The 14,864-nt window shown below is 43.6% G+C and overlaps 1 protein-coding gene across 2 annotated transcripts; it reads right to left on the bottom strand.

Moving 5' to 3' along the window:
* Window positions 1–70: 70 nt before the first annotated feature.
* PROC (protein C, inactivator of coagulation factors Va and VIIIa) lies at window positions 71–10,362 on the bottom strand. 2 transcript variants are annotated; one of them, XM_009505399.2, is made up of 9 exons: window positions 10,217–10,362; window positions 9,770–9,853; window positions 9,220–9,380; window positions 8,209–8,233; window positions 7,560–7,670; window positions 6,701–6,841; window positions 6,231–6,340; window positions 5,268–5,385; window positions 71–741 (listed from the first exon to the last, which is right to left on the bottom strand). In XM_009505399.2, exons 2-9 carry the CDS (start codon window positions 9,834–9,836, stop codon window positions 173–175), a joined length of 1,302 nt encoding a protein of 433 aa, XP_009503694.1. In that variant the 5' UTR covers window positions 9,837–9,853; window positions 10,217–10,362; the 3' UTR covers window positions 71–172. The 2 variants fall into 2 exon arrangements, with proteins under 2 accessions (XP_009503694.1, XP_064313322.1); XM_064457252.1 differs by having other exon boundaries at window positions 6,231–6,337.
* Window positions 10,363–14,864: the final 4,502 nt, after the last annotated feature.

Raw genomic sequence — 14,864 nt, 5'->3', positions numbered from 1 at the left:
TCATCTGGAAGCTAATAATAAAAAAAAAGAAGTGAAAAAAAATAGGTACCAAGGAAAACAGTACACAAGGTTAACATATACTCAATATTTAATACTGAAGATCTGACAGTACATTACACTGCATACTGTCACTAGCACATAGCCACAATATTCCAGACTCTCAGTATCAGAATCAACCCTTCGAAGAAGCTGACATCTCATCTATGTGGTGCTGGATCCACTCAAGATACTGACTAACTTTAGTGTAGACTCCAAATTTCTCCATTCTTCCACAGCCTTCGCCCCAGCTCACCAGTCCTACCAAAAACCAAGTATCCTTATATTTAGTGATCATAGGGCCTCCACTGTCCCCACTGCAGGAATCTGTTCTGTCTCCTAAGGTCCCAGCACACAGCATGTTGTCAGAGATAGCAAATCTCATTGCCTGGGCACACTCGTTCCGGGGAACCATGGGGATTTGAATATAGCTGAGGAAAGTAGAGTAATTGTTGTTAACATCACTTGTGCTGCCCCAGCCAGTTACCACCATCTGCTTCCCACTTAATGTCAGCTCCTGTTCTGCCAGGTCGCGGGTGGGAAGACAGATAGGGAGTGTGTATTTGTTATACGACACAGGCTCAACCAAGTGCAGCATGGCTATGTCATTATCGGAGGTCTCCTTGGTGTAATTTTCGTGGCTCACACGTTTATCAACCCAAATGGTTTGCTCGCCTGCCTCAGCACGGATACGGTGGTATTTACCTGGAAGAGCAAACAAGAAGATGACAGATGCTATCGAACCTTCCTTCACCTTGAACACCAAGGCATCTGGATTACCTTGGGCTTTAGGACTGTACTTCATGTTCTTACTTCCCTTGTAATATAGACATTTGTTCATTTTATGTTATAGGTTAACAGTGTTCTTACTAGGTGGACAAATCTGTAAACTTTCCTTATTTACCTAAATCATAAACACATATAGTACTAAATTAATTAGAACCATAGAGGTATGGTCATCAGGTGAGAAACCGAAACGCCTACGTATTGCCCTCTTGTGTTGATATTACCATACACTTGCGCAACCTGGGAGATCATCTTCAGGAGGAAAACAATCTTGGAGTCAGAACTGAAAGCTGGGAAAGCAAGCATACAGCAAAGCGAGACATCTACAACAGTACATGAGCTTCATGCCGTATAACCAGTGCCTGAATGACTGAACTTCAGGATATACAAGATAAAGATGACTGATTGGTAAGGCTATTCCTTTCTGAAATCTTGCATCTGTATTTTAAGGAATTTTTGACTACTTAAGACTTCTCAGTTGCTATTTGTGCTACATGATCACAGCCACTTTGGGGGCCAAGCAGTTATAGAACAGCAAGCAGGAAACTAAGTTGAAAAGGACCAGAAAGGCAAGAACAAGTGTGATACACCAGAAAAGACAGAAACAGATCTCTCGGATAGGATGTAAAGAGCCCCAAGAATAATTATCAGCGGCTGTCATATTTCTGTACTGTGCTGTTGGTTAATTTAAGCTTCATATCAAGGTCTACTTCAGTATGTACTTGATCAAAACACTTGTTTGGAGAACTGTCTATTATGCACGCCTGAGCTGCGGGCAGGCACACATCCAAGCACATGAGGTGGCAGGACATCCCGGCTGACATCTCACCTCTGTCCATGCTGCGTGTGTGACAGAAGTGCCCTTTCCGTCTCAGAGTTGGAAGCTGCTCTTTATCACTACCTTTTCAAATGTGTGCTTCACAATACTATCCTTCAAATCTGTTCCCCCACCCCTCCGTTAATTTTTGCCTTCTTTTAGGCTTATTTGAATTCCTCCAGATACAAACTCTAAAGCCAAGTTGCTCTGAATTTGCATGACCAAGGTCTTCTGAAGTCACTTGCTTCAGTGTAAGCTCCCCTGTGCCTGAGCCTGCCAATGAGATATTGTAGCTCTTCCGTGTTTGGGTTTTTTTTAATTCTGTAGAGAGTCAGTGTCTCCAAGCGTAGGGGCTTTATGATCCACAGTAGTTCCAAAAATAGATTCTCAAAAGACCCCTTAAATCCAGCTTTGGATCTTGGACTTCCAGACCAAGTGCCTGGAAGTTTCTGAGTGTCTGCTCTTGTTCCTCTGCAGACAGCCACTGGGCATTTCACTCATGGCACAGCAGACGGCTAAAACTGCCCTGATGGGCACCTGTATTACGTAGTACCAGAGCCTGAAGGACTTGCTATTATTAAGCCAACACTCACAAATCTGTTTTTTTCTATCACAACCTCTCTTCTTTGTGGCAACAGTGTGTGCAGCGCCCTTGCAGCACACTGCCTTGCTACCCGCTCTGCAGCCACTGTGTCTGGGGGCTGACTGGCAGATAAAGGGCAGGGGTTTATTCCTATCTTCACAGACACAAAACACTGCTTTAGGCCTCAGAAATCACTCTGGACTCACTGTCAGATCATCTCTGAGGAAAGCAGTTTAGCTGTGTAGGAGCATACTTTCTGCTAGGCTTCACATGCTCTGCACACAAGCACGGCCTTGAACCGTCCGTATGCTGAGACACCTGAAACAAGCGGGTGACAGCTTTTGTACCGGTGCGCTACTGTAGTAACAGCTCCCCTTACCCCAGGCCAGGAGAAGACCCTTTTGACTTCTGGTGACGAATACTTCCTTTCTCAGTTGATTATCCACCCTAAGAGTTTCAAATTCCAGAATTCCTATCCACCCCTGGATATACTGAACCTAGAGGCTGTGTGAAATGCATCTAGTTCCTTCTGCACAATAAGGAGCATCACAATCTTGTTGCTGGCAGAAAAATACTAATTTTGAAGTTCTACATAAACAAGGAAGTGTGAGAACTGTTCTCTGAAGGGAGAGACAGTATTTTGAATTGAATCATTATATTCACCTATCTGCTCTCTTTTCTTGGAGCTCAGAACACACTTCTGGATGCTCCAGCTTAAGCTGGAGATGCAGAAACAAGAGCCACAAACAGGAAAACTGGGTTGTTCTCAAATCCATCTTCCAAAACTTCAGCTACTCTGAGATCTAACTTTTCACTTCAGGCACTAAAGAACCATGTGAGTCCTGCTCCAAGACTACTCTCCAAGCTCATGACTGCAAACCCAGACACGAGCTTCCCCTCCAGTTTTGCTCTTACAGATGGCAAGCAGAGATCTGCAGCGGGACAAGTCCAGAACAGCATTGGGTATCCCAGCCTGACAGAGGCAGGTCAAGTATCACCTCTGCAGTCTCCGTACTAACACCTTCATTACCCTCATGGAGCTCACACCCGCCCTACAGACACGGCAATGTCTCCATTCAAAACTCCATTCCATGAATCTCACTAGATGTCTCTAGGTTTTAGAGCATGTGTTTTTCTGATGAGAGCTGCTTTTCTGGTGGCAGTAAAATGCCCAAAAGATACATGTAAAAGGACAACCATGTGATGTTAGGCTGGGTCTTAAAAAGGTTCCCTTCTGCTTGATCTAGAGTATCATGTGGAGAAGAATCTCTTATCTCTTGGTAAAGTCTCAGGCTGTAGTCATCTCAGGCTTGCACACACAGCCCCATACCACAGTAAAGGACCCTTCTGTGGTTTCCATCTCACCACAGCAATAGTGCTCAAGACTGAATGAGAACGGTTCTCCAATCATGTGTCACACCTCTCAGTCCATGACCACACACTTGCTTATCCCTGTATTAATAAGGAAGGTCTTTTGGGCAGCTAGGAGAGTGAGAGAATTTCAAGCCCCAATTGCTCATCATCCTTACATTAAAAATTACTCCTTATATTCACCCCAAATTTATATGACATGTCTCTTGCGTTTCATTTAAGCAAAAAAACCAAAAAAACTTCTCAAATCAGGGTTCTCAAGTGCCGGCACTTTTCTTCACTCACCAAAAATCACTTTTTATCTGGACAGCACAGGGCATTCTTGACAGATCCCACCCCTTTTTCCTTGCTGCCGACAGATCCCTGGGCGTGGCTACCCCAGCTGCAAGCTTGTCAGACTGCACAGATCTCTACCAAGACCTGCAGTACGAGGCCAGGGTGGAGTAATTTAAGTGCAGCCTCGATACTCACCCTAGTTACCATTTTCCTGCTGACCTATCCCTCTTTAAGTTACACTCAAAGCTACATCTAGCACTGCAGAGCATTCAAACACCACATCTGATGGTTGCTTTTCCCTAAAACATTCCAAGATCCTTTACCAAGCAAACTGCACAGGTTTCTTCCTCAAGGGCCTCACTAAAACTAAATATACATATTGGCAATCACTTAAAAGGGAAGAAAATGACTTGCTAGTAAGTGGAAGTGCTTGGAGATGTGTAGTCTGTGTGCATATTTCCAAACTACCACACACGCTTCTACTTTGATGTCCCTCATGTGGATGCTCATGTCCATGATGTGGAAAAGGTGGATATTCTGGCACTAAGAGGACCCAAGGCTGTATCTCATGCTTTTCCATTCATCCTTTATGTTGAACAACAGAGGATGGACATGAACATATCCATCCATATGTGTCTTACTGTCTCTGTTTCAAACATCTGCACACCCACAGTGTATATGGAACAGGCATAAAGACAATATATTTCCAAAATTATGTATACACACAATATATTTCCAAGCTTTTCCAGAATTACTGGGAACAACCTATCTTTTCACTAATGGAGAAAGAAAGCAGTTGAGCTGTTGAGATAGAAAACACTAATTTTAAAAAAAATCATATTTAAGTATGAATGGACAACTAATTATTTTCATCTGTTAATTCACGAGCAGTACTGTACCTGACATAGATTTTCTCATGCCTAAGAGCAGCAATGCCAGTGAAGACAGTGCTGCCATTCTGCAGGACCTCTCCTCCTTCTCTACTGAAACTCTCTAAAGTAATGGTGTTCAAATGTATCAAAAGGCAGGAAGAGGCTCTGTGACATTCTCCTCCTGGTATCAAGAGTTTTTTTTCAATATTGGGATGACCTTGAATATTTTCATCACGAGAAAAACACAAGCAGAAGAGACCAAGTCTTTCTACTTCATAGACAAGCAGCAGTGCTCAGAAGACATCAGCTCAATTCCGTAGTAAGGTTGGTAATGGCTCAAACGAAATAAAATTTTTTACTAAACTTTTTGGCTAGGGTGCATATTAAATACTTCCTAGACAACCTACTCCTATAACCAAGGAGGACTTTGGTCTTCATAACCTGCTAGTCTTTCTCCTGAGATGATAAACCTTGGGAATGAAACAGTTATATTTAAAAAAAACAGGGACAGATTTTTTTTCCATACCAAGTCTTACTTTGAGCCCCTCTTCTGCTTCAGTGCAGTGTGCTGCCGTTAGGACCCAAGATGGATGGATGAGAACACCCCCACACAGAAATTTCCCTTTGCTATTTTGCAGCATAATCTGAAACAAAAAAAAAAAAAAGAGAGAGGTCTGACACTGCATGGAGCACGGCTCACAAAATATTGTACGCATTCTTCTTTGTGGTTGCAAAATGCCCAGATGCATCGAACACCAAAGCATGTCACATTCATTGAAGCCAAAGCTCTACAGTGGGACAAGACCACTACAAATAAGGTCTCTGTGGAACACCTACAAAAAGTTTTGAATATTCTTCCTGAATGAGGACTGGCTTAATCCAAATCAGCATGGGACAATACTGGTCATCACAAAGAAGCACTTTGATACTTCAAAGCTTTGAAACACAGAGCTCAAATGAGGGGATTATTCTTGTGTCCACAGCACACCAGAGGCAGTGCATCACCTCAGGCTGCGCCTCTCATGCTATGGTATAGAAGGGCCTTTAATGTCAAAGAGAGCCAGGCCCTGATTACATGCATTCACTAGTTCCATGATAAGCTCTGCAAGGTCTCCTGTTTCTCTGTGATGTCCTAACCTGCTCCGTAAAGCTACAGCATATTTTGCTGATTAATTCGGCTAACTAGAACTTATGACAGATGAGGCTTCTAAGAACAGATCCATGCAGAAAGGAGGAGGAGATTACCTCATACTCCCACCATAAGGCTTGGCAACAGTGACAAGGTCAAGAGCCCTACCAAATAACAGACTATTTTTTCCTGTTACTCTGACTTTTGGGTTGCTTTTGAAAAAACTAAGCTAAGGGAATCTTAGCTTCACATGACACCACCACTAGTAAAGCAGCACACTCCCTTCTGGAGCAGCTAGGCAGGCAGAGCTGTTCGGGAAGAGCCTGAACTATTTGTGGTGAAAATCTCTTTTCTCCTTACCTGCCAAGGGCTGTCTCCTCTTCTTCCTATTTTTCCCTCAATGAGCCGAATATTGAATCCTGCTTTGGCTTCAATGTAGTCCATTTTCACTCGTCCACAGGGGAACTCTACTACAGGAGATGCAGAGAAGTTAACTAGCAAAGACCAAATCACCCAATATAAAACCTCTTACTAAAGCATTCCCTCCGTCTAACTTAGGCAATACTATTCAGTAGCTTCACCGAAGTCCCTCAACGCTTTGCAGAGGAGGCAGTTTCCTGATTCCCTTGTATGTCTCCATGAGGCAAATACAAGTTAAAGGCCATAAAGTGGGTACAGAGTTGGGAAATGCAGGCAGAGTTACTCTGCATGGAATGGATATTTTGAAAGCTAGTACAAAGTGCACTGCAGACAATTCTCCCATGAAATCCTCTTACCTCATGTTTGAATAATCCTCTGTCACATCTGGGCTACAAACATCTTCCTCTTACCTACAGGCTTGCACGTAGTATGGTTATTCATCAACCGATAACCAGATGCACAGCTGCAAGAACGGCACTGGTTGGCAGGGTCATCCCTACAGAAATGCTCACATCCTCCATTATCGACAGAACAGTTGGTATATTTGACCTCTGCAGAAAAAATGAACAGCAAGAGACACAAGAAGTTGGAAAGCCAAAGAGTCACTAGGAAGGTAAAGTGGCAAAGTGACATCGTGATTCAAGTGAACAACAGCTGCCAATGGATTTGGGATGACAGCTGTGGGCTTTAACGGCACTCAGGCCCTGAGACAGCAAACAGACCTTGGTCCAGAGTAAGGCAGTGGGGTGATGGAGAAAACAGAGATTACTGTCAGAGTAGGTAGACCAGAGGACAGAAAATTCACCATCACTGAGTGCAAGTCAGACAATGCAAAGTGTTGATGATTCATGACATACATACTCATCCCTAAATATGCTACCCAACTTTTGTTCAAGGAAGAAATTGTCACAGTAATGACAATCAAATATTTGCAGTGGATTGCTTTTTGCCCTGTATTGTAAAAAACTCCATCATCACCTCTGTGCTGACAATTCTAAATTAACTGAAAACCCTCCTTTACAGAATTATTTCCAGTATTTTTGTAGAATTTAGATATCTCAGATCTCCAAACCTCTCCTGTGGCAACACAAAATTCATTTGGCTTTAGATAAGCATAGATAATTCTTTTATCACATCATGAAGCAAAAGAGAAATCACATTAGTAAAGAACACAAGTATACTGTGCAATGACAAAAGTGTCAATCCCTATTACACAGAGATCCCTGTCACAAAGAATGTTATTTTATAGTGGATTAAAGGCAGCATTACCATAATTACACAAAACCCCCTCCCAGCCTTTGTTACAGATGCAGGAAAATTTTCCAATATCATCCTTGCAGATCCCATTGGAACAAGGCAGAGGGTCACACTGATCTCCATCTGAAACAGAGGCAGGAAAACTCAGTCCCTGATTCATGCAGAGCTCACAGGTCAAACATTAACATGAACAGACGCCCCCCAGATTCCCAGAGTTTCTGCCATTTAATGGTGATACCTCCGTGGTGCTAGCCCAGAGACAAGGGCATCTGGGTTCTGAATTAGAGCTGCAGTGTGAGCGGCATGGGCAGAAGGGGAAGAAAGAGCAAAACCTGAGGCAGACAGGGAGAAGCAGGTTACTGCAGAAGTGAAGAGCAGTGGTGGTGTTCCTCTTTGGACCACGACAGGCAGGGTTAGAGCATCAGAGAGCACTTCTGATCAGTGCCTTAGCTCTGGGGAGATGACTGACGATAGGCACAGATGCACCTCAAGCTTTTTAGGAAGGCTGCTTGTATGACAGGACAGGAAAACATTCTTTGCATGCCCCACATAACAGAGAATGAGAATTTGAATCAGTGAGTGATACATGGCAGCAGGGAGGCTGCGTACTAGTTACTCCTGAGGAAACACAGAGAAGTGATTAGGAAAGTCTTTTACTTACCTACATATTTGGTCCAAAAATTTCGCTGTGGAGAAACAAAACCTACATTAAGGCTAGAAGTAGATTTTTAAAGAAGCAAAGCATTTAAAGTATATCATGGTCTTGGCCAACAGAGCACAGCACCCCAGTCAACAGCATCGGTCTCGTTCTTCTTGACAGCGTAATGACTTGCACTACAAACCAACAAAATGGGCAAACCCAGGCATTCATGTATTGCCCATACTCAGCACAGACCCCCCTGCCCTGCTTGCAGACCCACCAGCACCACAACCCCTAAATACCCCCTCAGCTTCTCTGTTTCCTTGTCACTTGCTGCCAGGTTAAGTCACCTGTGCTGTTAAGCGTATAATTCACTTGTGCCCAGTTAGACAAAACACAGGTATCGTGAAGACAGAGCCCACTCCACTCTGGGGTCTGAGGGACAGCAAGAACTGGTTCATCCTATGGGCAAGCCTACTTTGCTTAACACAATAAGGAAAAGTCCAAGCCAACACAACGATTGGGTGTGGAAAGGGGCAGGATTCAGTGATGTTGACAATAAAGGTAGTATCCAATTGAAAGCACAAGGTTTGGAGAATGAGAGAGGACCTAGTGATAAGAGAAATGCATGTCAGGCACAGGTGGGAGACTGGGGACATACAGTGAAAGGCAGCCACAGCTGACGAATGGACAACAGAGGGCAAAGGACTCGAAGGACTGGGAAAATCTCTGACAGCAAGAATAGCCAACAGGGTCAAGAAGGAATTGGGATTACCTGGCTGGGACCTAACCCTCACAATTAGGTCAGGTGGGACATGCATGGGCAGCCAAGTTTTGTGGCCCATACAGGTGGTAACTTGACAATAGCTGTAACACCATTACATTCAAAACCATGCCTGCATCTTAGGGATCAGGAGTGATGCATGTTCAGTGCTGACAGCAAGGTCTCCCATGCCCTGGATTGCAGTACTTTAAGAAAACAAACAATTGATTGGTTAAGTCCCACATTCATCCTTAAAAAAAACAACTTACCGTTGCTTCCTTTGTTTCAAATATCTCACTGGCCTCCTCAAAGTCACACTGCTCTTCAATGCACTCACGCTCCACAGAGCCCGGTTTGAGCTCCTCCAGAAAAGAGTTTGCCCGCTTCTGGATTTTCAGGACTTGGTTTGCATCTTTATTGCTGTAAAATACTGGAAGCAAAAATGTGAAAGCACAAGCTGGGAAAAGAGCTGGCTGAAAACTGGTAGTGGTCCTTCTTCCCAAAGGACACTTACCAGAGCAACAGCCCCTCTCTAGCAAGGCAAGAGAGCCTGTCCTAGAAACCATGGGCTGTCAGTGCTGTGCTGCAGAAGCAAGCTCCAGCCTCTGCTCTGTGATATTCAGTCAGCTCGCAGGGGTCATGAGGGCTGTGACCAGGCAGCCATCAAAGCCCAGCACTCTGCCTGTGAGTCTCTGCTAGAGGAATTCAAACCCCATTGATGGAACGATTCCAGCCACCCCCTGTGACTGACTGAGGAGTAGGAAATGCGCTTACAGCAACTGGAAGAGGGTGAAGGGTATCTCTAAAATGAAAACTTACTTGAGGTACTACAGATGCGTAAAGAACAAGCAGCCAGCAGCACCCCTATTGTGATGAGCTTCCACATACTGCAGCAGGAGTTACCTAAAGAAAAGAATGTAGGTGTGAAGGGGAGTGCACCACTGAGCTGCAGGGTGACCCCCATGCTGCAGTTTCTATTCAGACAGCTCAGCTAGCTCCTTCGCTTGTTTTTCTCAGAGCAGCTCCCTTGCTGAATGCTGTGTTGTGCTCTGACTTTCTCTGATTCCAGCTCCAAAGAGGCCGTTCATTAGAGGCCCTCCAGACTGGTTTGCTAGCTCCCTTTAACCCATCAACAGATCCCCCAGAACACTTCTTGTCTGCCGATATCCCCCTCTTGTCACCGGACAATTTTGACAAGCTTTATGCTTCATTAAAGCAAGCTGTACTTTGAAACCCTGAAGGATACAATACTTTTGAAGCACTTACTGCTTTATTCAGTGTGAATCAGCGTGATCTGTTCTTCCGCCATGAGCTCTGCTGCAACTTAGTTAATCCATAACTTCAGATATTTACTCTTTGGAGTGACATGAAGCTTTCTTTTTAGTCACTAAACAAACAGTGCTCGGGAAGCTTGACAATTTACCTGCATGCAGGAGAAAAGTTAAACAGCTGGGGGATCCACTCTGCCTTTTTCAAATCTGTTTTTCTTTTGATTCTCTGGCAAGTAGAAATGGGTATAGTTGTAAGCGTAACCACCCAGTGCTGAGGTCTTGAGAGATCCTACTACCTTCTCACAGCATGCAATCACCCAAAAGGTACACATACTGCTATTTTTAAGAGTCCTCCCACTTTACTTTCTGATCAAAAGTTCCACCACAAAACAGCCAAGGCAACTAACCTCTGTTTGAGCCATGAGCAGGTACTGCCTGCTCCATCAGCTGCCTGCTGTAAGGATGCAGGGCAAGAAGCTTCCACCAGCATGCTGCATCTTTTGGTGTACTGGGTTAGCTCTCATCAGCACAAAATTTTCTATTAAATTTTGAATACTAAACATTTTAGAGAAAAAACACAATTCTTTTCAGAAGTTTTCTTGCATCACAGATGGTATGAACCAGTGTGTTCCCCATCCTCTGAAAGCAGTTTGTGCGGTGGCACCTCTGTGAGCCATACAGCCCATGATATCATCACGCAAATTACCTGTGCATCTGTGTGTCCTTAGGAGCCCTTCACTGGAGAAAGCGCCACCAGGTGCTGGGAAAAGCTGGGCCTCTCCAGGATCTCAACTGACGTCCAGAGACACCATTTAGGAGGGCTCTGCTTATAAAACTTTTTTCTCTTTTTCTCTTACAAACTTGGCCATGGACTGTCTTGAAAACAAGCTCTCTAAACACACTAAGGTTTAAGTTTCAAAGTTCATCCATTTTGGACTTGCGCTAAAAAAAAAATAATAAAAATTGTGGCATCCAAAATTACAGTTGGGGAAGATGTGTGTACTGTGAAGCTGTACTGATATATTAGTTATCCCCAATTCGGCCATTCAGTATGAAAATTTCAGCTGAGATTAATGGTAACAGATTTTTGCTGAAAATAAAGTTTATGAAATGCACCAGGAAACATAAAACAGGAAATCTAAAAAAGTAACAAGTGTAGTACCATATAGTACATATATTACTCATATAGTATTTGTAGGTGACCTGGCTATCTAGAAATCATGGTTTGCTACCACTTAGGTTACATACTTTTGAATACACATTTGTTTCTAAGGCTTGGCATAGGTTGGAAATCCAGGACACGTGCATCAACAGCCAACCTAAAACATCTAAACCAACATATCAGCTTCTGAAGAAATTTTTTTTAAAACCTATACTGGTGCTAAGAAAGAATGAATTTAGTTTTTAATCAGCCCTTGTATTTGGGGGGCTTTGTATTTCTGCTTTCCCATTTCTCTTGATACTACAGTGCAGAAATATGTATTTTAAAAGCTAGCACTTGGCCTCTCACGTAATCATATGACTCCAGGCACAGCAGATTCAAGAAAAGGTGCTCCAGGATACTTCAAGATCTGCCCAGTTTTGCATTCCATTTCAATTGAAACAATTACAGTCTTGGGCTCCCTACTTTCTAGTTCACCTTCATTAAAAGAATAGCAATTTTTCTGTGGAGGGTAAAGGGAAGACAGGGAAACTTCACGAGAGATTGGCAAAAGAGAGGAGGCTCCACATGATTTTAATTAACACCGTGGAGAGTTCTGATTCACAGAGTGTTGTGAACAGGCATTAATAATCAAAGGAAATCACCTCCCTGAAGTAAAAAAGCATCATGGATCTTTCAAATTTCACAGCTTAAAGATATCCCTCTGAGGGGGAAGAGCACACCAGACTGCACACACTGTTCTTCCTGGTTCCCCTATGTGCAAAAAAAGCCAGCTGCTTTGGATTTGCCTCTTCTACAGGAAAGCTTCTGGAAAACTCTCAAATGTGTTCTCAGTCTTTAGCTTCTTAGCCAGGAGTGCTGAATCACTTCTCTCAAATTCTCCCATATTGATATGGTAATTTAAAATGTAATTTTCCATAAATTAAGTAAAATGTAGACAGATTTAAGTTTTGATAGGGTGGGGAACTGAGGCAGCAAAGCTACATGGCCTCAAAATCACAGCTCTTCAGCAATCAATCTTGTGCTGTACCCATCAATTCTTCCTACCCACAACAGCTTTTAAGTTCTAACAAGCTCAAACCTGAATAATTCAATGAGCGATCAAAGCACTAAGCCTACTTGCTATTGCCCACTGGAACCTCCCCCTGCAAAAGAGCACTACCAAGGTCTCCCTCTCATCCTGGGTACTGATTTCTTGCAAGACTTGTAAAAACATCATGTTCTGTGAGCCACCTCTCCCCATGAACTGTCTGAAATCACAGAATGGTTGGGGTTGGAAGGGACATCTGGAGGTCATCTTGTCCAACCCCAAATGAGACAGTAAGTTCCAGCCATTAAAAAGGGAAAGGCAGATACACACAGCACAAGACAAATCAAACTGCTCTTGCATCCCTGGGAAACCAAACCGAAATATTAGTCTCCTTGGGCTGCTCTTCTTAAAAGAAAAGGTCCTTAGAGGCCAAGGTTTTGCACAGTTCACACACACGCACACGAACACGCTACCAGGAAAGCAGAAACACCGGAAGCTCAGAGCACAACCTCAGCAGCCTGCTGGGAAGTGCTGCTGTGAATCCAGTCTGCAGCCTGGGAGCAAGAGGAATTTGACAACCTGTGCAAGCCGCTCCCACGACAGTCCCTCCTAGCCTGTTACTTCCCTGATTGGTAACTCTCCTGCCTGAGGCTGAGGCTGTGCACAGCCTTTAACAAAAGGGAGACCTACCACTTGCTCCAACTCCTGTTGGCAGCACAGCCCATCAGCCAACCTGCTCATAAAGCAGGACAAGAGGCCTGAAGCTGCCCACTTCCCTGCCCTCCTGAGGAAAAGCCACAGGCCACAACTGCCTTGTATTTTACCCTGAAGTCTAACAGAAGTGGTGGGTCTTTTAGGTCATACCCAAACTCCCCCACCTCTTCCTTTCTTGTGATGACAAAGACTTACTACCTTCCAGGTCACTTGGTAAGCCAGCAAAATACTGGAACTCTTCTGACAGAAGTTGCTAGAGAACTGCCATGTATCTTTTAGCTGTTATTAATGTGAAATGTCACTTTCCGTGGTCTCAGAACCTTTTCATTCTGCCCACAAGAATTAAACATCTCACACTTCTCAAGGCCCAGCTGGTGGGTGCAGTTATTTATCCCAACCAGGCACACAGCAGCCAAACTGGGAATTTACCTTATGACTCTGAAGCTGCTTTACAGGTAAGGAATGACCAGGCTTCTTCTAAACCTGTTTGTTTACAGTGCTGCCCATTCAGTGGGAGCAGACTTCCTTGACTTCTCAACTCTCCTGATGCTTTACACTGTATTAAAAAACCCAAACACATAAAAACCCCCAACCCAACACCACTTAGGACAAAGGAAACAGCAATAAGGTTTTTTAAAAAAACCTCATTGTTACTTCAAGATCTTCACAGCACACCTCCCCCTCCCAACTTACTCCACCCTCCCAAGATCCATTAAGTAGTTATCAATCCAACCAAGAGGACGGCAGCCCTGAGCAGGTCTGATACCCCAGTAATGATACACTGAGTGGGGCAAAGAGTCTCTTGCTATTGGCTTCTGCCAAATAAATAGAAAAAAAGACCAAAATGAATTACCTGTATCAGAGGAGTAAGCATATCTTCAGTCTCTCTGCTGCTGCTTTCTTTGCATGCTTTCTGTAGTGCTACTTAATGCAGAGCCCAACACTCAGGTCCGGTGCGTTTGTGAGCAAATGCAATAACTTTTCTTTCTCTGTATTACTAGGACTAGGTAGCTAACATCTTAATGATCAGTTTGACCATTTTTGTCTTGCAACAGTATATAACATTACTGCAGTTTCTTATGTTCCTCTCACATAAACTATCCCCTCCACACAAAGACAAAGTAATTCCTTCAGTTTAACTAACAGGTAGAAAGGTCTTTTTCACATAGAAAATATTCATGACCATTATAAGTTACTTTCCATTTACTTTGCAACAATACTATGGAACTCTATAACCATCTTCTCAGTTTAAATTAATCTGCTGAAAGTTTCTTGTCAGCATCTTACGGACACATCAATCTGTACAGACGGCAGAAAAAAGCTCATCACAATCTGATCCACGGACTGCTCACCCAAACATCTTTTAGTTTCAGGTTTACAGGTGTCATTTTATGGCAGTCAATTTCTACATTTCATGAGAAAATCAATTTCTCCCACATTTTTGTAAATGTTCTTCCACTTATTCCAGTTACTGCATAAATTGCCTGCAATAAATTGAATGCACAGAGGCCCAAGTAGAGTAGAGAAACAACTGTTCCCCCCTCATCAGGGCACTGCAGCATCATGACCAGGAAGATGTGCTTGCACCACACCACCCGACAAGAGGTCTGCAAGCAAATGGAGGTAACTAACAAATACCCTGCTGAGCTTCTGAGAGTGTCTTCCCACCTAACTGTGGGTTTGCAGACAGTGGAGCTACGATCAGGATGAGCAGCAGTAGAACCACCATTTTTAAAA

Source organism: Phalacrocorax carbo, chromosome 7 (assembly GCF_963921805.1).
Source record: "Phalacrocorax carbo chromosome 7, bPhaCar2.1, whole genome shotgun sequence".
Classification (NCBI taxonomy): Eukaryota; Metazoa; Chordata; class Aves; order Suliformes; family Phalacrocoracidae; genus Phalacrocorax; species Phalacrocorax carbo.
This window is presented reverse-complemented; position numbering and strand designations above follow the sequence as displayed.

What these genes read in the sequence shown, in the direction of transcription:
- PROC (XM_009505399.2), bottom strand. Translation starts at nt 9,836, where the DNA reads ATGTGGAAGCTCATCACAATAGGGGTGCTGCTGGCTGCTTGTTCTTTA. An exon ending in TTGAAACAAAGGAAGCAACG is followed by an intron (nt 8,234 to 9,219) that starts GTAAGTTGTTTT and finishes GTTTCTCCACAG; the next exon opens with CGAAATTTTTGGACCAAATA. An exon ending in GAGGAGACAGCCCTTGGCAG is followed by an intron (nt 5,386 to 6,230) that starts GTAAGGAGAAAA and finishes TTTTTGTTTCAG; the next exon opens with ATTATGCTGCAAAATAGCAA.